We start from the raw sequence: 25,250 nt of genomic DNA, 5'->3' as shown, positions 1-25,250 counted from the left end.
AATCCTACGTCGCGCGTGCGTTAGACAAAAACAGAAAATCACGGTATCGAATCCCCTTAAAAGAAAACTTATGAATAACCTTGTATTTTTTTTAATCTTAGGTATAAATCACAAAGATTTTACAAATTTTCAATTTCAAAATTCCTTGCAAATTTTCGCAATTTTGATGTATTTCGTAAACATTTGAACTTTAAATGATTATAAACAAAAATTGTGGCTAACGATTTTTGATTTTTTTTTACTACGATAAGTACGACTTATAATAAAACTTGTATTAAATTTTAAAGATTTTTTAGATAGCCAATTTTTTTTTATAATCATTCCAAAAATAAAAAACTTAGAAAAATCGAAAATTTCAATTGCTTATAGTTTTAATAGGTAAAAATATTTTGAAAATTTAATTGTAAATAGATAATGCTAATTTAAACATTTGTTGAAAATTTCAAGTTTTTACAATAATTTGTTTTTGATTTATAGTAAAATAAAAAAATCGATTTTGTCAAAAACTGATTATGCGTAAAAATTCCCATTTTTTCTCTGTTTTTACATATTTGAAAAAATTTAAATATTTCATTATTATTTTTAAATTATTTAATATTTCTTTAAATAGGTTTATTTTATGATTAAGTAGTATAAAAATATAAGTACAATAGTCACTTTATATGTACAAATGATTACTATAGTAACAGAAACAGTCACCATAGCATTCATTTGCTACACAACCACAACACAAATTATTAGTCAGTCACAACATTATTGTATGTTGTGTAATTTTTAGTTTACCTATTTAAAATAACCAACTTACTATAACACACTACATAATTTATTATTATATGAATAAAATTTAAAAATATTACATTTTTTTTTATTATTATTTGTTTTGTTATTTATAGTTATTATAAGCATTTTATCAGCGTTTAAAAAATTCTTTAAAATATGTAGTCTTATGTTAATAAATGATTAAAAATAATTATGTCGTGTTTGAATACTGTAGTATATTTATGCAAAGAAGTATTTGATGAAAACAGTCAACCAACACAAATCGGTAATGTGCATGAGAATTATATGCTATTTACAATACAGATATTATTGGTACATAAAGAATATCTTGTGGTAATTTACTAATTAGCGAAAAGTGAAATCTACTGTTTTTCTTATAAAGTTGAGTATTCAATAAGATAGTTTATATTTTGTAAAGTGTACTATAAATTATAGGCTATAAATATTATAAAACATTTCAAATTTGACATTGTGTAATTCTTTTTTCAAAATTCCCGTTCTTGCCATTCGGCCATTTTTCTAATTTGTGAATCACAATTTACAATTTATATGTATTTATTTATTTATTATTATTTATTGAATGTTGTAAAGTTGTTGACATTTTTTCTTATAGGATACAGCTGTAATTTTTAAAATCCTTTTTTTTTTATTTTCGGTATAAAACATAATAGATATTATGTAATATTTATATTATCTTTATTATTAAAGATTTAAAGCTACATGATATTTTAAGTTTTAAAATTTTAAAATTTACGTTTGGAGTAAAATAACTCGCTCATCTAAAATAAGTATCTATCTTAAATCTTATATTTTTATCCATCCAAATTTATTGAGTCATTGGTATTCCCTTATTCCCTCCATTTTTATATTTTAAGAATAAAAAATGAATAGTTTTAATTTCATTAAAAGGTCGATTTAACTATGTGGCTTCTAAGATATTGTACTAAAATAATATATTATAATTTATTCGAAAAAATATAAAGTAATTAATTTTTTAATTTTTTATAGAGATTGAAGAGCAAGCATCGCGATTAGGAATAGACATAGTGAAAGAGATACATCTTTTGAGTATTGCTAAACAATGTTTACTTGAACCATTGCCTGACGATTGGGTTCCTTGGTATTTTTTAAAAAATAATATATATATTGTCAAAATAAAATTAAAAATTATTAATATTATTATTAAGATTTATTTAGGTTTATTATGTAATTATTTCATAGTTATATCAAAAAAGAAAATAAGTATTTTTACTATAATAAACAAAGTAAAATATCTCAATGGGAACATCCTTTAGATGAATATTACAGACAGATAGTCGAAAAAACACGTTCAGAAGATTGTTCAACAGGTAAATCAAAATAAAATATCTGATATTCATTCTGTACATTATAATTAATTATTATTTATACCTATGTAAATGTAGATATTACCTATAATTAATTAGTATTAAAGTTACAATTTAAATACTATAATACTTTATAGGACAAGACATCTCATTAAACGTAATTCTAGACGAAGAAAATTTACTTGACACTACAATGTACCATCATTCAAAAAATGTAAGTCTTAAAATTCCTTTAAGGAAATTTCAAATCACTCAGATGTATGATACGTCTGATAAGGAACTTATATAGACCCTAATATAATAGCTCTCTCTCTCTCTCTTCCTCCCATAATCCATATAATATATGAGTGTAAACAGGAAACTTCCACTTTTTGAAACACATATTCGCATTATATTTTCACATTTACTAATTTATTTAATTTATTATTTTATTATTTTTATATATTATTATAGATGTGTAAAATATTGTAATTTAAAAATTAATCTTAAATGAACTTTAATTATTATGGTTGTTGTTTTGATAAAATTTGTATTTATCTTCAGATTTTAATTTTTATGTTTGAAATGAAATAAATTATTAGAAACTGAAGTTTACTGTATGCCAACTTTAAAAAAAATCGACTCTTGTTATTAAATTGTAAGTAACTAAAATAAATATGGTTAGTATCAATATATAATAATGACTTGACATTTTTATTAATTATTTTAAAATTTTACAAAAATTAATAATCACTATTTTTGGGTCCTTTATTACTACATATTTACATAATTATTAATAAAAATTTGAATTTTTTTTAAATTTTTTAATTTATGACTAATTAAATTATTTATCTTTTGTTATTTCTAAGAGTAACTATGAAAAAAAAACGGTTGCTGAAAAACGAACCGTACGCTTTAAGACTCCTATAGAAGAATCTTTAGATCTAGATGAATCCGAAGACAATATGAAGTTTTTAGGACCAATAAAGTAAGTTAGAAACTAATTATGTTTTAATAATTTTTTAAATGGATAATAATATTAATTTAATTAATATACCAGGTTAAACACACCTTTCACAAATACATCATCTACTTTACACAATTTACCCCAATTTTCAACAACTAATACTTATGATATAAGAAATACAGGTAAGATTTTAGATAAAATGTACATAATTAAAAAAAGTAATTAGTTAGTTTCCCAATCTTTTACTATAAGAAAATACATTATAACTTTAAATATTTATGTTTTATTTTCAACATATTGTTACTAGTTTATTATTAATACGTTACCATTATTAATATTCTAATTTTTGTGACAACTAATAAAAACAAAATATATTTTATTTTCATTAATTATCATATAAAAATGTAAATTAATAAACAACAATAATTTCACATGTTCCACATTTCAAAAATATAAAACATTTAAAATTCGGTTTTTTAATCATTTATTATTATTTAGGATGTTGGTTAAACTAAACTACTTTAACTAAAATTCACGAAAAACTACAAAAAAAGTAAATAATTATAAATTGTAATAAAATGTATAATTACCAAAAATGTTACGATACATATAGCGCATGTATGAAACTATTAACTATTAATAACCATCAACTATAAACTATTAATAAATATAAGTGTTTTTTAATCTTTAATATTACGAGTATTAAAGATAAATATTATTATTATGTTAGTGGATACATTGTTAAAAGTGAAAAAATTTTCACTAAGCTGTTGAATTATTGTAGATACTGCATGTCTAATAAAAATGTAATTATAAATTTAATAAACTTAATAGGGTTTTTTTCGAAATCTTAGTGACATTCCTATGTCCTATCACAAACCTTTATTTGTAAAACGTAGTAAATAGGTTTTTAATTATAAGGTTTTGGACGTTATTGATTTTTCTAGCTAGTCGAAGTGTACTTTCCAAATACAATATATTACCAAGCAAAGACGAACAGTCCAAAAAGTCTGAATTAGTTGAAAATATTAAAAAAACAATTTATGAAGACCCAACTACGAATTTAGACTATACTACAGGAAAAGAAAATTTAAGAAAAATTGATATAACTTTGACGGAATCTTCTGATCGGTCAGAAAGTACTTCATCTGAAATTCAAACAGACAACTTGAACAGCGACTATGAAGGTAATATATTTCTATACTAAAAATGTCCATTTATTACTTAATATACTATTTGTATTTATAATACTTATATAAAAATACATTAGTAATATGTAATAAATAGTTATAAATGTTATAACATTAGTGTAATTAAGCGTATTTAAGCAAAGAATAGGTACTACTATACTCTAAAATAGTCATAGCTGCCTGTGTATTTTTTAGATAAAAAAAAATATATTAATTATTAAACATTATTTACACAGTTTTTTTATTCTAATATTTTTAACATAGGTATTACATGCATTTTTTTAATTATATTTTTATTATTCAAAATAGATCAAAAGGAAAAAGATAATATTATAACATCAGTTCAATTGAATAAACGCCATGAAAAGATCGATACTGTCGATGATGATATAAAATCTGCAATCGATAATTTCAATGAATTTCAATCTATAGGAACTGCAAAATCATATAATATTAAAAAAGATGATTTGGTCAGTGATAGTGGAAATTCTACAGCAAAAGATTCTAAAATAATACAATCATCAATAGCTTCTAATAGTCTGTCTGCAACTAAAAATAAAATGACAGAGATAACCCAACGATTTCCACTTAACCAATTTTCGAACGAAACAAAATTATTTAAAAGAAACCCAAGTGATGAAGGCATTTTTGATGTAAAGTCTAATTGTATAAAATCCAAGATTGAATCGGAAAATAATTTGGAACATGAGAAATCAACATTATTAGATGATGCACATATTAAAATTAAAATAGAAAAGCATTGTGATTTATTAAAAAATGAATTAGAAAATACAATTAGAACAAACCAAGATATATTAAGGTAATAAATAACTATTAAATATTAATATATTACCGTAATATTATCTATTTATGCTTAATTTTAATGAATAATTGCATTAATTGTGCTTTAGGGAAGAATTGATTAAAAAGATCGATGACGTTATTCAAAAACAAAATGATAATTTTGAAAAACATATTGAAGTACGACACAATGAACTTATTTCTAAAAACGAATCACAATTAAAAAATATGTGAGTATCTAAACATTTATTTTTGAAAAAATGTACCTTCTTTAAATTGTATTTGCAATATTATCTATTTCATTATATTTTAGATACTAGGTGTAAAAAAAGTAAAAGTAAGACATTTCTAAAAAATAGTCATAATAATCATGAAAACTAACTGTTTAATGCGGGAAAAACACCAAATGAAAATATTTATAGTTTTTGACAAAATCCCAAATTGTTTTATGCATAAATATTTTTTTGTAATTCAGAATGGGATAACTTTCTTCAAATATTTATAAAAGCTAATTTGTAGCAACATTTCAAAATGTTTTGTACTAATTTTTATATTTTTATCTAGACAAGAAAATACTGGAAAGTCCTTAATTGAAGAATGTGACAAGAAATATATAGAACATATTTCAAATACTGAACAAATGTATGCAGACAATTTAAAAAAATTTAAAAAAGATTTAGAGGACTATACAGATTTATTTAAACATAAAATACAGTCAGACCTTGATATAATATCTAACGAATTAAAAAAAGATTTTGCTAAAAATATCGAAATAATAACCGATGGCTGGAACCAAACATTAGGATCGAACAAAAACGACGAATTGGCCAAAGCAAAACATAATTTTGAACAAAGTACAGAAAATATTAAACGTGAAATGGAACTTGAAATGCAGCAGTTTCACGTAGAATTCAATGAAAAACTCAAAATTATATCCGAAGATAAATTAAATAGCATTTCAGAGAAATTGGATATGGCTTTGCGAGAGGAAATCGATTTAGTTAAAAAACGTGTTAATGAAAGTTCTAAACATGATATAAATAATAAAACTACGAATCATACATCACAACCAATCATACAACCAAAGTTATGCAATGACTGTCCAGAATTGAATTTAAAGTAATTAACACTAAGCAAAATATTTTTAATTTAGATTTTTAAGGATGGTTCAAACTTGAATTTTCATGAACTCAAACATAATGTCTTATCAAACTCGAACCTTACACAAACTTTTGAATTATTAAAAAATTAACCATAACAAATTTTAATATATTAAAGTATTAAAATAAACTTTGATTTTTAAGTTTAAGTGTTTAATTTGAAAAATACTTAACAAAAAATACAAACTAATCTACTATTATACTTAAACGTTTTAAACTTGAATACGCTCGATAATAATTATTTGAGATGTTTGAATGACTAGGAACTCAAATCATCATTTTTCTCAAACTTAAATTATCAAATTTCTTATGATTTGAGTGTTCAAGAACCCATCCTTAAATGTAAGTTGGTTATTTATTATTTAATTGTAGGTGTCAAAATACAGACACGCAAAGAATTAATTATAGCGACATAAGAAAAAAAATTCAACACTGTTCGAATGAATTAAACGATCTTCTAAAATTGGTTAATGAAATATCATCAACAAATGAAAAAGGTAAACTATTAAATAAAAATTGATTTATTAAAGTATTACAGTACACTTATTAAAAATTAAGTTCACAAATACACGTTATGAATAACATATAATATAAACACAAATATTGCCATGTTCTTGTGATATATAAAACTATTATTATCATAAGTATTTAAGAAAAATATTAATTTCTTTATTTTATATAATAATAGTTTATAAATTTTGATTAACTAAATAATGCTTACCCCATTTTTACCTTCAATCGTGGATTTATTCAAATTCTGATTTTTAGAATTTTTAACTTTATATAAAGACCATATTTTCAACATAGAATTGTATACCATGTAATAAACATTAATTCCAATATTATTTCTATTTTATATTTTATAGATTCGTTTTTAAGGATTATTGTTATTCATTCTTAGTAAGATCACATTTTAATAAACCAAAATCCAATTGTCTAATAGTATTTAAAATAAAAATAAATTTCTCATTTAAATAAAATTAGGGAAATGGGGATAAATATGCTTAGTGATATAATACAATATATATTTGTAAGCACTTCTCAGGAGTCAGGAATAAAAATAAATAAAAAATTGCATTTATATATTTAATAAGTATGATTACTATTTTTAATTTTATTTTACAGAACATAACACAAATGTATGTCCTGATAAATGTTCAGTTTCATGTCAAACTGAGAATATAACTAATCCATGTAAAAAATCAAGTCTAAAAGAATACATTTATCCTGCCGAGTCATCAAGTACGCAGTCAATATTTAATAACCCATATGGTTTGTATTTTGTAATGTTTTCACTTTTGTAGATTATACTTTGTTAATTACCTCAAAAATTTAAAAGTATCTAATAATTATTATTATTATTAAAAAAATAGTGTCTATGCCAGATGTTAACACAAAATACGCTAATTATTTGAGTCAAGCAAAGATGTCCGATGATCTATATTCTAACTACTTAACACCATATTCTCAACAACTTAACTACAGCCCATTACATATTTTAAGTCAGGTAATGAATTTAATCGAGTTTCTGTCATACTTAAATTAAATTAATATTAATTCAGCAAGAATTAAAAGTGAAAGCTGCAGAACAAAATATATGTCGTTTAATCGAGACGTTCAACAATTTCAAGCACGACAATATTAATCATATTCCCAATAATACTAATAGTAAGTTATATACACTATAAAATTAATTATTATTAATAATAATTAAATGTAAAATATAATACTGTGTAAACTTTTACACCCAATCTAAAATAAAACAGCATATAATAAGTAATATAGGAATAGGGTTTGTAAACATTTACACACATGTAATTACTGATCGGTCGTACATTCTTACATAAGTAATAAGTGTGTACTTTATGGTAAGTCGTAAATACAAAATATGTTTATGGAAATGTGATTAAAAATTTGAATTCTTTTAAAACATGTACCTATTATTTGCTCTGTTAAATTTACCAAGTACCAATAGATCGAAATTTACACGTCTTATAATTACAACCTATGTAAAGGTAAACAGATTTTACAAAGATACATAATTGTATCTACCATAATCTTAATCTAATTTATTTGCGATTTCAATTTTTTACTATACCTATAAATAATAACAAATTATCTCTTATCACAGTGTTTTTAAAATAATGTTAAATGATTCTTAAAAGTAAACACAATGTACGAATATATGATGTATCTATAAGAGTTTTAAATAATTAGCGACTAGTTAATTCATAGAATTTATCCTATAGGCTATGATTTTTCACATCGAATTAGCTTTATAACTCACCACCTATATTTTATTTAATGGGTCATTGGACACTAAATATTTAATCTAACATTATTACTGAAAGTGACCTAGTGATCGAGAATTTCTATTATAACTATTCAAATATTGGATTGAAAGTTATTTTTTCTCTATAAAAAAAAAAATAAAATAAATAAATATCATACTATTTAATTTATAAAAGTTTTATTTTTTTTATAGTTTCTGATGAATACAAGTTTACCAACATTTATCAAGCGCTAACACCAAAACAAATAGCATTCAATCGGACGAAACATTTGAGAGAATGGCTTTATAGTACAGACTCGAAAAATAAAAATAATTGAATTCTCTAATGATGTTACAAATAAGTTACTTTTAAATGTGACTTTAATTATTATAGACTATGATTACTAAAAACAATAAAAAGTAGAGGCTAAATAAAAATTACTATTTTTGTTACTTGAATAAAAAATAAATCACTTATTTATATATGTTATTAAAAATAAAGAATAATAACTATAATATTGTGTACTTACGTTTTTATTTTCCTTTAGAGTAGAATTTTTTATTTTGATACGGAGATATGACACCAAAATGACGTACTTATAAAGTATAGTTAGGCTATAGAATGAACTGGGTACAATTAGAAATTATAGTTTTTTTTTATTATTATTATTATTATTTAACGGACGTTATCCTTTTACAACAGGGATTGGCAACCTTTTTGAACCACGCGGGCCATATTTTTTTTCAAGTGTTTATCAAGGGCCACATTAAAAAAATTTTTTACATATAATATATATAATACTAATAATTGTATTGCTATTATATTTGATTATTTTACATAGAAATATGAGTGTACAAATAGAAATACGAATGTTACTGGAAAAAATTGCCTTTAAAAAAAAATTGTAAATTTGTAATTAATGAGATTTCTGTGCTTGCAGTTTATCATTTAAATTTTTGATATCAGCTTGCAGACTTGTTGTTAAGACTCGTAATACAGCGTGTAAATGTTAATCACTAAGGCGTGAAGAGTGCTTATTTTTTCTGTACTTCATAATAGAAAATGTCTACTCACATATATATGTACTTGCAAACGCCGCTATAAGTTTTTGCGCGAATTGTCTGATTCCAGAAAATGTATAGATATTGGAAGACAACTATAAAATTGAGACAAACTAGTTACTTCCCGAAAACAATTTTTTAGAACCTCGTCATTTTGAAGTTCAATGACTTTAATTTGTAAATCATTCTTGACATTATTTATGTCCACTTGAAAAGGATTCTGGAATAATTTTATTTCTTTATCGTACTTATAAAAATCATCAAATCTTGTTGAAAATTCGTTTTTCAATTGTTCAATAATATTGAGAAATTTAGGTTTAATTAAATTCCACTGCAATAGTATTACAAAATATTCAATCGCAGATTTACAACACGAAAAATGATACAAAATTTGTTGATCGAAATTATTGTACAATAGTTTTAATTTTACTTGAAACGATTTAATATCAGTATACATATCTGAGAATAATTTTCCTTTGCCTTGTAATTTTATATTCAATTCATTCAAAAATGTATAGTCACACGTACGGGTGTAATCATGCTGTAATACTAATCGCTACAAACACAAAGAAACTATAACTGGAGTAGTGCAACCATCATTATCTTCGACTCCGATTAAATAATATTGATAATAATAACAATTTTATTGATTAAACTGACTATATAACTACATAGAATAAACATCAACTATTAACGATTATATTAGATTTTATTTAAAAAGAAAAAAGAATTGAATAGTATTGAAAGTTTTATGAAAAATTTTATTGAACAATAATAAAACATAAAAATTAACCACCTTTGTGCGGGTCATAAAAAATTGCTTCTGGGGTCACCTACCACTGTTTTACAAGATGACTTACTTTACAACAATCATGAGATCTGGATAATAAAATTGTAAAGGAAAACCGTACACAATGTAAAAATTTAACAATATAATTAAAGTACATAATTGATATTAAACTAAATAAATACAATAAAATAAATTTAATAAGTGTAAGAAAATATTTAAATAAAAGCTTAACTAGTTAACTTTAATCAGTTGAAATCAAAAGTATAAATATAAGCAAGACAGTTTGACACACAATTTTTATCAGAACAATTAGGATAAAATGGCTAGAATTAAAGTAATTAATTTTTAAATGTTTAAAATTTATTAAACAAAGCAGTTCTGGGCAATTAGTTAAGACAGAAACTAAATTATGTAAAATAATGGAGAGCAACTCTATAAACGTTTGTCTTTAAGGGGAAAATGATTTAACTAATTTAACATATTATCATATGAATCATGCATTGGCTTTTGTATGTTACATTTAAAAGACATAAATCTTAAAATTTATTTTGAACTGATTGAATCATTTATTTTTGTTTTAACGTATTCGTGTATTCATGGTTCAAACAAATAAAAGAATAATAAAAAATTTTTAAAGCAAAAGGATCACAAAAATCTTTGCATATGCATTTGGTAAAAACCAAGAATAAACATTTCTTTATTCTTAATAAATTCAATATGATCAGAAAAATTTAGTTTAGAATCAAAAATAACCACAAAAATCATTAAAATTAGAAATAAGTTCAAGGTCAAAATTTGAAGCAGAATAGCTAAAAATTTGGCTGGTACCGAATTCCGTCCTACTACCTGTTAGTAACTATGATATAGGTAACAGTAACATTTTCCTTCACATTTTCTCCAAACTTAGGACTGGCAGCTTTGCTGGCATGTTTAAAAATGTAAAATCCAACAAAACAGCCTTATGTATAATTATTATTTAAATTATTTTTTTTTTTACTAGAATCTAGCCAAATATATCAGCTAACCGAAAATGAAAATGTTTCATCCACTGCTTCATATGCAATACCAGCCATACTGCAATAAATAAAAGAACGGACGAACAAAACCGTAAAAAATAACAATCGATGCACTCTCGTGAATTGCTGAAGAATAACTGACGCCTCATCATATATAGTTTCGATATTAAAACGATTTAATACGATTTCATAATGCGAAATATCTACTATTAAGCTATTTTTAGAATGCCGATTAGACGATAAAACTATGAGCCCTACTACTACTAATACTACTTGTAACTATGATATAGGCTAGCGGTAATAAAACACGATAAGAAAATTAAATTATTCTTTAGCATTATACTGACTATTACTGATATAGATAATCATGACCATCTACCTAACTGAGATGGGATTCGGACATAGTTTATCCACCCCCGGGACGGAATTCGGCAATTGCCAAAAATTTGAATTATTGATTAAATTAAAACACAGAATCTTATATTTTTCAACATTCAAGAATTGATCATTTCTTTTACACCAATTCTGTAAGTTTCTAAAATCTGTAATTCTATAACATCTCTAATAGTTTTTTTTATTTGTAAGAGTCAAGTATCATCGGCAAATAAAAATATTCAGATTTAATTTTCATTTATAAAAAAAATATTAAAAAGGAGTGTTAATAAATGATCTCTTGGTGAACATGAGACAGAACACTCAATTTGGGAGAATAATAATTGAGATAATTAACTATTTAAAAATGGCCAGACAGAAAGGCAAAGAATCAGAAATCCAAAATGATGTAATTTACAGAACAATATTTCAAGATTAAATCGATCAAAGACTTTTGAAAAGTCTGTATAAATAACATCAGCCTGTGCATTAGAAACAAATTAATTTAATATAATATTTTTTTACTAAAGATAAATAAGTGCATACAGAACGTTTAGATATAAAATATTAAAATCATGTTGATTATATGAAAAAGGTACGGAGGACAGTAGCTGGTTAATTTAAATAAAATTAAATTAGAAAATAGTTTAGGAACAACAGATAATTTAGAAATAATATGTTTATTTGAAATTAAAGAGGGGTCACCTTTCTTGAGGTGAATTATAGGATAAGAACGGAATTAGCTAAATGTGAATTATTTTATATGACACCAGCTAATATCAGTAATAATCAGTAGCATGATTACCGGGTGTGTCCCCAGGTCCTTCTCTTCACACATGAGCCATATAAAATAATATATTAGCTAAGTACTTATATTTATTTAATCTAGAAAAAAATATAAGTATAAATATATTATCAAATATTTACAATTCTATGTTAATTTTATATTATGATAACGAAAAAATATTACTTAGAATGAAGAACGTTTTGTATAGCATATTAACATACCACATACAGCATATATCTATCAAAGTATAAATTCCACTACATTGACAAATGTATAATTGCGCTACTAGCCCAATTAGTGCATTATTATTTATTGACTATTGTTATAGTAGAGTCAAATAAAGTGTGATTTTTTAGTGATTTACGAGTAACAACAGCGTTTAGAAACAAGGCTTGAAATTTAAATGACATTTTTTAATTTTAATTTCAATATTGATTATCGATATTAGTTTTTTCTGATAAGTATTAATATAGACTTCCCGGGTCATCAATAAGCGACCAAGCCCAAATCCATAAGTCCGTACTTTACCGAGTTAGATCGGCTTGCTAAAAAACTGTTACATTTTCTAATCTATAATTAATAAATTTACTTAATAGTTTATACCTATCTAAAAAAATTATTTCAATACGAATAACAGTTTATTAAAAAATAACAGATTTATTAATTTAAAATGTTCGTATTTATTTATAATCACTAATTGTAATTTATAGATTGTAATTTGTAAGTATCTACATCACATAGATACTAACTCATATGGTTAGGTTAGTTGATTTAGTTAATTATCTAGTTAAATTTAAAATAATATAAATACTTAGTAGCTACAACCCACTTACTTACAATTTGCTATAACAATTATTATTATTATTTATCATTAAATAAATTAACTATTTAATCTATACATATTTTTAAATGTATAGTTATACTTAACATTTAAATGTTAATGTTAAAAAAATGTCTATAAATTGATAATGCAATTACTCATATTATTAAGTAATTCCTAGTAAGTAATCTATTTCGCTTAATATTTTGTGCACAAAGCACAACTAAATATATTTTTTATACTTGAGCTATAAAAATAAAATAACGCACTTATTTAATAATACCTATCACTTTATGTTATAGGTATTTTAAAAATGGCATTTAAAATTTAAAATTCAAAAACTTTCAGAATTTACTTAGATGCAGGACAGGTGTACGACACCTACTTAAAATATAAAAAACTACAATTTTTGAAGAATAGATTAGGTTTGTCGATAAGTACAATTTTTTCTTTTTGTATTAAGATATTATATACCTATTACGCATTTGAATAAAAAAATTTAAAAAAAAATTAATAATTTGTATTTAGTATATATTATGTTTTTGAAAAATTCATCATGTATATTCATCATTTATTTGAATAAAAGTAAGTATTATAAATTAAAATAACATTATATAATATGTATGATGCATGGAGACATTACTCCTCGAACAGCTACTTTGAAAAATCGTTATTTATCATAATTATTATTTATTAATATCCAGGCAATAGGCATGTACATTATTTTGCATAATGTGTAAATAGGTTCATAAATAGTAACACCGATATATAGACGAAAAGTAACCAGTCGGCAGGTAGGTAGGCGGAATGTCTCCTACCACAACTGAAGCCGATTCATTATCATAAGCTGTATACCTGTATGGTAGTAGTATGGTATACGACACGTGCATATTGCATACCTACTGACCTACTAATATACGGAATACGAACGTACGACGACTTACAATAAAAATCCTTAATCTATTACTTTGTTGCAGTATTCGCGTAAATATATACATCGAATCGCCGAGATTAGTGTTACCATTATCAATAGCCAATACACGCATTGTTTGGACTGTATGTATATAATTCGTCAGTAAAAATATTAATGTAATTTAATCATAATTTTGTGAACTGTTTTGTGCATAATAATATTAAAACGTTAATGAATTATTACGTATAATTTGTAACCTACCTAATTGGTGCTTACCTATATATAATATCCGATATCGACGTGTCGAATTCTGTAAGGTCAGGTGAGGTGTATAATATACGTATACCTAGCCACCTAGGTAAAATAGAGTTATTGGTTTACGTTTTGCGGGCTATACAGTATACACGTTTTCGCTGACATGGAAAGGTGGAACGATAGAGTGGCCATCGTGACCGGTGCGAGTAGTGGCATAGGAAAAGCCATTGCTATAGCTCTGTTGAAAAGCGGCATGGTCGTCGTCGGTATTGCCAGACGAGAAGATCTATTGAAGGTATGTAAGTCATATAAAGGACATTATCCCTGTATGTGTTGCCTCAGACTTAAAACAAACAATACATACCTACAGCGAATATTTGAGTTCAGTGGTTCCAATTTTGTGTTGTGCTTTAATATTAGGATAAAATGACCTATATCATCAAACTTAAAAATAATGATTACATTACCTTTAATAGAAGGTTTAATTTATATTTTTATTTTATAGCTAGTATATAAAGCTTATACTTAAGTGCTCATAACTCACTTAAAAATTAAAATCTTGTACAAAACCAATGAGAAAATACAGATAATGGCATTACTTTTAAGCTTAATGCTAACTATTAAATTAATTTACTCTGTTATTTAACCTAACAACACAAAATTTAAACTGTTGAGCGTATATTTTGATTGGTATATGTATGTTATATTCGTTAGTAAAAACGGAAAAAACTATAAAAAACACGCTGGTGTAGGCTGATAAAAATGTGATGATTGAATGACTGAATGAGCTCTACCGATTATAAAATAATAATTAATAACTATTAAATTTTATAGTTAGTGCATTATCGAATATCATTCGATATTTCAAACTTTCAAATCATTTGAATGGTAAAATCGTAGATTAAATAATAATAACTATTGAATACACACGCAATTCAATAGTTTTATATTAATAAATAATCGATAGTTTTCATAAGTAGGTATAGGTCATGATATACTGATTAGTGATAATAACAATAATTAAATATAAAGAACATTTCTATAGCGGGAAAAATGAAAAATGTCCGTTGATTACTTCTAATAGATCAAAACTAAGTTCTGGGATGAGATGGTTTTAACAAAAATAAAACTATTATATTCAAAAATATATTATTAAAATAAAATCATATTTAAAATGATCATTATAAATTAGGCACTCGTTCAAATTTTGTATCTATCTCATAAAATCTATTCGTCAAGTATGAACATCTAAAAAAAAGTGTAGAGGGTAAGTCTTACATAAAATATCCAAGGGCAATAAGTATTTTATGTAGCCGCGTTAGTAAATAAATAATTAATACCTAGGCGTATATAATGTTGAGATACCCAACGTGGTATTTTATTAACTGACTTTTTTCTTAGAAATTAAGCGAAAAAGTCGAAAGTTTTCGTGGGAAGTTCTATTACAAAAAATTCGATATCAGAAATGAGGAACACATAACCGAATGCATTCAGTGGACCATAACTACTTGTGGAAGTATAGACGTGCTGATTAACAATGCTGGAGTTTATGACGAAACTGAATTTGTTGGTAATATTCAAAATCATATTAAATTACCATTTGCCGTTAATGCTCACTAAACAATAAAGCTTTTATTTAATTAAATGTGCATACATCGCAGGGGCGGCCAAACGGTTGATCGCAAACAATTTCAAATCGATCGTGTTAGAATTTATTTATAGACTATGCGCAAAGTTTGTTTCTTAATAATAATAAAAACTTTTTTATGGAAGTCGATCCTCAAAGGTGAAGTATATTTTTAGTAAATCGCGGCCAAAAAAAGTTTGGCCGCCCCTGATACATAGCATTGTACATAAAGGTGCCTACTATAAAACATTTATTAGTAGGTATACCAATATAACTCAGTAGGTAATTAGATTTAAGTATATTTAGATGCACGTGGTATAACTATGTATAGATAATATAAGATGACACACTTATTAATAAATAAGTAATAATAAATAAACGTAATTAAACCATATTTAAACGAAACTTGTTGGTATTATGATATATTAAACCTTATGCATAATTATACGTCTTGTTGGAAATTAAGTAAGAGCTAATTTCTTTTCTATGAGTAACTAGGTAAGAGGTATCTACTTAACTATAGAATAATTACTGCCAAAATAAATTGTGTTTGGCGAGTCAATGGAATAAAAATACCTACCTACGTAGGGCTGGCGCAAGCGCATATATTGATGGGAGGGATATAAATATATGAACTTACCGGCTACATCTTAAAACAAAATCCGCGAGTGTTGTCTCTGTCGACTATCTCACGCACAAGTAACATGGGAAATTTTACATTCAGAATAATTTAATGATTAAAATAATCCACTTGATTATGTTATTTTGAAACTAGAGTAAATTTATATATTGTAAAGTTTAAAGATAAAATTAATATCTGGGCATATTGAAAAGTTTTATTGATATTTTAATTTTGAAGAAAGTTAGTATTTTAAAATTATAATCTTTTTGTAGATTTTCAAATTAACATAACTTGCTTCATGTTTAAAATATCAATAAAACACTCCGAAATTTCCTGGATAATAATCCTAACTTAAATTGTACACTAATTATATGTAAATAATTTATCAATTTACTCTAATTTTAAAAACAATAAAGTGAAATATATACTGAACTCAAAATTTGATAATATTATGTAACGCGTGTATAAAACAGAAATAACACTCAGCACCAGTGGCAGATCCAGAGGGGGGCAGCGATCAGGGCGATCGCGTGCCGTTAAGACTAAGACTAAAAATATAAAAACAGTAACTTTTTATTATATTATGTAAATTATTTTTATTGAAGTATAATAATTTGTGTTATAGCATTTATAACTACAATGAACATTTGTATTTGCATTACAAATTACAATAAACTTTCTATTAAATTAAAATGATAGGGACCATGGAAGAGAAGGGCTACACCCTGTAAGTAACAATCGTGGGTGATACAATTGAGATTATTTATCCATACTTACAAAACATGTCAAAACACCTGTAACGTCAAAACTATAGGTTACTGTGATGACGAGAATGTTTTAATTGTGTGAACTGTTAATCGCTATTGTATCATCCATTATTCGCATAGAACATTACCAAGTTTTGTGTCCCATAACTCCTATCGCCATTTGATATAACGTTAACAAATGTAGGTAATTTGATTAGTCTAGATTTGGTTCTGACATGGAGTTATCTGTCTCCAGAACAGTTTCATCGAATTCTTTTTCGTCAATCACTTCCACATAGATTATTTGTGTTTAGATCGAATTTCGGTATACATTGAACATTTGCGTTTGGTAATGAAATATTTTTATTCTCTTCCTGCAGAATGACATTTTCTGGGCTTAAAACTTCTCCATTACATTCTATACTTCGTTGACCGTTTTCAATTTCTGTTGTGTTTGTTTCAATTTCCGGTACATACTGAACGTCTGCGCTTGGTAATGAAATATTTTTATTTTCTTCCAGAGTGACACTATTCTTGTCTATAACTTGTACATCCTGTTCCACACCGTGTATATCCTTTAAACAATATTATGATTGAATTATTTTCAGGTATTGTATATTTTATTAGAAGCACGATCTGCAGGATTAATCTCTTTTTAGTAGGAGGTTCTCTCTATTGTTTTAATTAGTTTATCTTGTTTCTGTTACATAGAGCGTTGCGTTAGCACAAATATTTATTAATTTTTTTTTACACAATTTATTATACTAAAATATGATAAATATTATCTTGCATTATATTTTATACGTGTTGACTGTTGAGTGTTGTTTTGTAAGAAACAACTTCAAATTTAATGATCAGCTATAGACGTACATCTTATGTAAAAAAACTCTTAGGTTATTGAATACTGGCCAATTTTTTCGTCAAAAACTACCCATTTAACTTCAATCAGTTTGATCATTGTATTGAAGCGATAAGACTTCTGAAAATTTCTGTATATGAATTCGGCATGAAGTCTATTTGAGATCGATTGGACTACATTTTTTAATTTTGACCTTAAAATTCCACAAATTTGATTTAAATTGTTTAAAAAAAATTAAATGTTGTAGCATTGTTTAATAAATATTATTAAATAAAACTGAAAAAGTGGCCGACCGATCTCAAGTATACTAACGTTGAATTCAAATTAATTTTCAGAATTGTTATCGCACCAATACAACGGATAATACGATCTACGATCGGACTGATCGATGAAAAATTAGTAGTTTTTGACGGAAAAAATTGTATGAATCCTGATTCCTGAACAGTAGTTGTTTTAACCAATTTGTGCGTGTACGTATAAGAGTCACCTTGGCTGGTTTTTTTAAGAATAAGTTACGTGCTATCAGATAATGCGATATTCGATTTTATTCACAAATACTAAATAGTGTACATCATTATTATAATTAATTAATTAATTAATATTATTAATGCAAGACATTATAAAATATGATTCTATGGTCAACGACAGTTGACATTATTCAACAAATAAACAGTAACAACTCAAAAAATAAAAAGGTATATCATAATGAATACCTATAATTTTATAAAAAAATTTTAATAATTAAAAACTGAAAAAAATATATGGTAATTATAGATAATGTTTAATAATTGTATTTAAATTATTGTTATGAACGTGGAATAATGCATTATTTTTTGTTGATTTGTGTAGCAATCTCTCAAAGTATACATTATTCTATAAAAACTTCCACCATATTTTTCAAAAGACAAAAATGCATACGTAAAACTCTCTTTTCTTTACCCTTCTCATTACGTAGGTACGTACAAATTCATACCACTTACACATTTATAACCGAGTCCATACTTTTACGAAATTTCAAAGAATTTTTATTGAAAGTCACTAAGTATAAGACCATAAAGAATAAAGATAAGGTGTTAAATTGAAAAATTTAATTTTTTTTATACCGTAGTTGTCTCGGTTAGTTCTACACCAGCAGCATAGTAAAAATATTATTTAATATAAGTACGTGGTATAGGCAGGGCTGCATTTAAGATTTTGGCACCCGGTACAAATTAAATCGTACACCACCCCTTCCTCTAGGGCGTATTTTAGGGAGATATGTGTAATAACGCAAAAAATAAAATAAATAAGAAATAAAAGTAAAAAATAGCTATAGTATGAGTTAAAATTCTAAAGGTGACAAATACAAGGGACCCAAGCCTTGAATAAATGTCGGATCTGTGGAACCTTTTCCCTACACGTATAAGTGCTGGAGAATAAAGTTATCTATCAGATGTAAATATTAAAAATTATTTAAATTTACGCTGTTACCTTCCTACTGATGGTCGGAGGGCTCTCGAGATCGTGATTCGAGAATACGATCAAATACACTGTAGTAATTTAATGTAGAAAAGCAGATTTACACAAATTAACGCAAATAAAACGATGCTCATGCACCTTACCTTATTCGCTGTTGAACTCGTTAACCTGTAGTTGTCTTAACAAAACTAGAATGGGTTAATCACACGGATCTAAATAAAAAACAACATTGAAGTATTTCGTTGGAGTGAAAATGGTCCAGTATCGCTCGCAGTCAATCTCCGGTGTGGTGGGTGTATCTGGTGCTCGTGCACTTTTGAAGGGTATATTATTAAAGTGTTTGGTGCTCATGCACTCTTAAGAGATGTTACTAATTCTAGCGGTACGCCTGCACTGATAAAAAATATATTATTAAAAATTGCTGGTGCTCCTGCACTCAAGAGAGAGACGTTACCCAAAAGGGTGGTGCGTCTGCACTGATGAGAGAAGACGACGTGGTCAAGCCTGCCAGTGTTGCAGGCGGCTCCATCGAAGGCCTCCGCGTCCTTAGAGAAATCGGCTTTCTCCACAACGACGGAGAGCCTCATTGGACCATCCCTTGTCTCTGGCGGCACACGAAACAGATCACACGCTTTGCGTCATATTGTCGCAATAACATGTGAGTTCCTACGTGACCAAGCAATGTAAATCGTATCTTTCATCAGTGATCAATAGGGATTATTGTTTTTTATTGAGGGCTATCTGCGTGCGACAACTTTACCATTATTTATTTAATAAAATAATAAAATATACAATAAATTATGATATGTGAGCATATCATTACATATGTTTGGATATTTGTCTCATAAAGGGAATATTTATGTTTAGTTAGGTAGGTATGTTGCTGGTCAGCAAAAATTTATGAAAATACATTATGTCCCTCTGCACAATCTAGTGTTAGGTTTCCCAATAGCATTCCTTTTGATCATATAATAATAAGTACTAATATTAGGATACAGGAACCAACTGACTATAATTTAAAATATATAAGTAGATGTAATGTAGGTATAAATATAATCATTGATTGTATAATGCTAATTTCACAATCAATATTCAATAGTCATAAATGCAACTGGCTAAACTTGTAATGGCCACTTTAAGGCTAAAAAAAAAATTAATACCAGATGAATATCGAACAAACAATTGCAGATGAATCGATGGAGCATGGGAAAATGATTATGGAGACAAATTATTTGGCCGGATTTATTTTCACGAAAGAAGTGATAAAAGAGATGAAGTTGAAGGGTATTAACGATGGACACATTATCAATATAAATAGGTAAATATGGTTTAAGCTTATATAAGTATATTACGAGTTACTTATTTGGGGAAAGGGGCTGATTAAAAATGTATGGATGCTAAGTACACATTAGCTCTAACTATAATTGCACCAAATGAGCTAAATATAAAATGCTATAGTAGTAAATTTAATAAATATGTTTTTAATATTTTACAAAAATCAAAATGTATTTGTGATTTAGCGTAGCAGGTCACTATAGGGCTGAACCAATAAAAGCACTTATTCATAATGCCAGCAAACACTGTCTAACATTAACAACCGACAGTATTAGAAGAATGTTAGTTAATGAGGGGAGTAAAATTAAAATAACGGTATGCAAACTAAGTTAATATTATTTTTACTTTTTTATGATAATTGGGATAATACGCTAATTACACTATAATATGGGTGAATATGGCATTACACGTGGAATCTTAAATTCACCATTTAATAGTGAATAAAATGGTTATGTACCTTTTTCTAACTACTAACATAGCTAGTAACATCTTACTAACTGATTTATTTTAGAGTTTAAGCCCTGGAGTGACAATTAAAGAGTCGTCGGAACAACAATTGAAATCACACCCTGAAATAACATACCTAGAAACTGAGGATATTACTAATGCCGCGCTTTATATTTTAGGAACACCGCAAAATGTTCAAGTAAATATATAAATTTTTATCTACAAAATCTAATATAATTACTATTATAGTAAGCAATTAAGAGAAATTTATTTTGTTTCTCATTTAGGTATGTGAATTGACAATCAGATCTGTTGGAGAAATCATGTATTAATATTCATATAGATACAAACAATTGTTTTATTGCGACAAAAAAAAACCTTGATTAGCATATTGTTTTTATATTTCTACAGCATAATTTTATTTTTATTTTTTTAAAGAATGGTTTACGTGTACTGATATTAGTCTCATACAATACATAATTGTGTATATAGTCAATAAATACACAATGTAGGTAATTAAAAAACAAATACAATAATAATAGATGATGAAAAAAAAATGTATGTAGTGTGTTAATGATTTAGTAACATGTGTGGGAGTACTTCGATATTTCTTATACACACAAGTAAACTCATACTCATAAGCGCAATTTAAGGGGGGCTAAGCTCCTTTAAAATTAATCATAGCCCCCAAAATTGTTTGTATATTCCTTTCCCCATTTATATATATATCTCATAGGAGCATACATGCAGTACATACATGCAAATTATAATAGCCCCCCAAATTTAAAACTTGAATTGCGCCTATGTTCATACTGATTTTTGATTGTTTTATAAGGAATTAAATAGATAAAGGTAATACTTTAAGTGCTTACCTATAAATTAATAAGTAGAGTAGGTGATCATTAATATTATGTTAGTGTGTGTCTATGACATAAATTTAAAAATTTTTAATATTCAATATCAAGGCCGTAGCCGTACTAAAAAAAAAAAATTACCGGGTAGAGAAGTGGTCAACCTCCCAGATACGGACATGTTCAAAGTATTGAATTATGTATATAATTATAGAACAAATCAACATTACGATGTTTGCATGTACTCTTTATCAACTTCACCGATAGACTTAATTATACGATTAAACTTGTTAAAATTAGATCAATCATGTCAGATTTTAAGATTATTTATTTTAATTTTGAATGATAAATATTTAAAATTTCACAAATATTAAATATTCAAACCAGATTTATGGTAAGTTAGAAACAACATTTGAAAAATTACCTAATCAATCGTATGTATAGGCAAAATAAAATATTAAAATTTGTTTTCAAAAGTATGATTATATTACTATATTATAGGTTCTTTAGTATAATAATTAACAAACGATTGGTACATTTCAGTTGAAATAATTGTAAATTTTTAATAATTGATATTCTTGTCATACTAAATATTAATACATGCATCACATGTAAAATTTAAAATTTACCAGTGCCATAATACAATACTTTGTTTGAGGAACACCAAAAAATATTAAAGTAAATATCAATATACATTGAAGACAACAAAATCTTAAGCTATTTTGTTAATAGATTTTTATTTCACATTTAGGTTTTTGAATTAACAAAAATTTACATTGGTTGGAAAAACCACGTATTAATATTTAAATACAAATAATTGTTGGATTACAATAAAAAAAAAACCTTGATTATCATATTGTTTACATTTTAACAACTTAAAATTGTTTTTATTATTTTTAAGGATGGTAAATTGATATCAGTCTCACACAACAAGTAGTTAGCTTAATTTTAAATCTGTTCAGAAATTCAGGCTTTTACGGTTTTTATAAACATATTAACTCATTTCTATTTTTATACAAATTAATGAATTATTGCTTTTTTCGTTGATACCAAAAATCGAAAAATCTGTTTCATTTTAACACAACTATTCACAATATTACAAGCAAACACATTCAGTAGTTTTATACTTTCATGTACAAAACTAATACATCATATTATTATAATATCAATGTATCTTACTCAAGTCAGGGATGGCTCATATTAAGTGGGGTAGTAAAAATATTTTTTATATACATAAACATTTTAGTTTTATTCTGTTATAAATACATTAGAAGTAACTGTATGAACTATGAGAGTATTATGCTGGTTCCCTAAGGGGCGGAGGCCGTTGTACTTCACTCTTTCAAATGATCAAGTAATTTTTAAATGTTCTAACGACTGACATATTTTTAAAATATAATTATTCATGTGCTGGTTCTTTAAACTTGTATCAAAATCACTAAAAATCATCAGAAATATTATCAGAGAACAATAATTATCAAATATTGGCCAAGTATGCGTGTTATGGAAATTCAGCCTTATACAAACATATAAAACAACTTTTATTTATAATAATTATTAATCATTGTTTTATGTTTTGGTGAAAATTATTTACTTCACTCCATTCATGTTAAGAAGAAATTTCAGTAGTGGCCAAATTTTGTCAACAGTGATCGGGAAATGCTTGTCTGTCATTTTCACAGTCGTCCATTCATATTTGTACCATGTAGTGAAGTCATGCCCCATGCACAAGTCAACCACCAAAGTTCCTTCTTAACATGAAGAAAGTATATATAATTACACATTTTCACCAAAACTGGAGGAAGTGACCCATTAATTTATTTACTTTTTATACCACCACTGACTCAAGTAATGATGAAAATAAACATTAAATGTATAATTTAGTTATAATACAAATACAATAATAATAACAATTAAAAATACTAAAAAGACACAGAAGTATATGCTTATATATAACCAAAAAATAAAAAAAAATACAAAGGTACTATCTATTGTATGACAATTAAAACTAATTCAGTTTAGAAACAATAGAAATGTATTATTTCACAAACACAATAAAAAAATATACAAAACAAATTAATTTAAATTATCAAAAATGTGATATTAAAAATGTATATAATATTTATGAGATAATTTTGAACAGGTACAATTTAGGATGACAATATCTAAGCTATTAAACATATAATGTTATACTTGAAATTCTACAATAAAATATGTATAACACACTAGTGTATTTGTACACTTATTTACTTAAAATAAATCATTAATTGAATAAAGTAAAAAATTAGGTATTGTTATATAATTTTATAAAAAAAGAATTAACTGTAATGCCCATGGAAATATTATTTAAAAATAATTATGTATACTAATATTTATTAATAATTATTGTAAGCTGTAACAAACAATTCTACAATAGTCTAATAAATTATAAAATAGCACACTAATATGTCTATGTTTAGGAAAATGAACAATGAAACAAAAACATTAATATTGATATTTGGGCTTGAATCATAATATAACAGCAACTTAGTGTAGCTGCTTCTATATAAAATGTTCAAATTTGAATCGCTTATTTTTAAATACTTTGTAATTTCATTGGAAACATGGAAACTAATGAAGATTTAATTTTAAAATTGTACAAACAATACAATAAATAAAAATATAATAAATAATAAGTCTTATGCTATTGGAATCTGAATTTTAAATATCTCCAATAAAATATAAATGATATACATGTATTCATTAAAATATAATAAAATTAGATTTTTACAAACTATTTCATCAGTCATTTTAAA

At 25.7% G+C, this 25,250-nt stretch overlaps 2 protein-coding genes across 5 annotated transcripts; both read left to right on the top strand.

Annotated features, from left to right (window-relative positions):
- The first annotated feature begins 927 nt into the window (after positions 1–927).
- Positions 928–8,926, top strand: LOC113552078 (protein PFC0760c). Of its 4 annotated transcripts, none has more exons than XR_003405155.1 (15): positions 928–1,045; positions 1,789–1,900; positions 2,002–2,129; positions 2,264–2,340; positions 2,975–3,093; positions 3,166–3,254; positions 4,020–4,259; positions 4,572–5,082; positions 5,174–5,293; positions 5,628–6,182; positions 6,596–6,720; positions 7,349–7,495; positions 7,597–7,730; positions 7,790–7,891; positions 8,709–8,729. XR_003405155.1 is itself a non-coding variant. In XM_026954754.1 (15 exons), exons 1-15 carry the CDS (start codon positions 973–975, stop codon positions 8,831–8,833), a joined length of 2,631 nt encoding a protein of 876 aa, XP_026810555.1. In that variant the 5' UTR covers positions 928–972; the 3' UTR covers positions 8,834–8,926. The 4 variants fall into 4 exon arrangements, 3 of the variants coding, with proteins under 3 accessions (XP_026810555.1, XP_026810554.1, XP_026810556.1); XM_026954754.1 differs by having other exon boundaries at positions 7,349–7,465; positions 7,786–7,891; positions 8,709–8,926; XM_026954753.1 differs by having other exon boundaries at positions 7,786–7,891; positions 8,709–8,926.
- A 5,319-nt stretch (positions 8,927–14,245) lies between these two features.
- Positions 14,246–22,207, top strand: LOC113552079 (farnesol dehydrogenase-like). Its single transcript, XM_026954756.1, has 6 exons — positions 14,246–14,805; positions 15,912–16,080; positions 21,011–21,140; positions 21,343–21,472; positions 21,669–21,803; positions 21,892–22,207. The coding sequence occupies exons 1-6, from the start codon at positions 14,674–14,676 to the stop codon at positions 21,934–21,936; spliced, it is 741 nt and encodes a 246-aa protein (XP_026810557.1). The 5' UTR covers positions 14,246–14,673; the 3' UTR covers positions 21,937–22,207.
- The last annotated feature ends 3,043 nt before the right edge of the window (positions 22,208–25,250 follow it).

This window comes from Rhopalosiphum maidis, chromosome 2 (genome assembly GCF_003676215.2).
Source record: "Rhopalosiphum maidis isolate BTI-1 chromosome 2, ASM367621v3, whole genome shotgun sequence".
NCBI lineage: Eukaryota > Metazoa > Arthropoda > Insecta > Hemiptera > Aphididae > Rhopalosiphum > Rhopalosiphum maidis.
The sequence above is the reverse complement of the archived record's forward strand: the minus strand, read 5'-3'. Positions and strand labels throughout refer to the sequence as shown.

Excerpts from the sequence above, each read along its gene's own strand:
- LOC113552078 (XM_026954753.1), top strand. The coding sequence starts at position 973 with ATGTCGTGTTTGAATACTGTAGTATATTTATGCAAAGAAGTATTTGAT. Across the intron at positions 1,046-1,788 it reads CAGTCAACCAACACAAATCG|AGATTGAAGAGCAAGCATCG; the intron begins GTAATGTGCATG and ends AATTTTTTATAG. Across the intron at positions 5,294-5,627 it reads GAATCACAATTAAAAAATAT|ACAAGAAAATACTGGAAAGT; the intron begins GTGAGTATCTAA and ends ATTTTTATCTAG.
- LOC113552079 (XM_026954756.1), top strand. The coding sequence starts at position 14,674 with ATGGAAAGGTGGAACGATAGAGTGGCCATCGTGACCGGTGCGAGTAGT. Across the intron at positions 21,141-21,342 it reads CACATTATCAATATAAATAG|CGTAGCAGGTCACTATAGGG; the intron begins GTAAATATGGTT and ends TTTGTGATTTAG. Across the intron at positions 21,804-21,891 it reads GAACACCGCAAAATGTTCAA|GTATGTGAATTGACAATCAG; the intron begins GTAAATATATAA and ends TTTCTCATTTAG.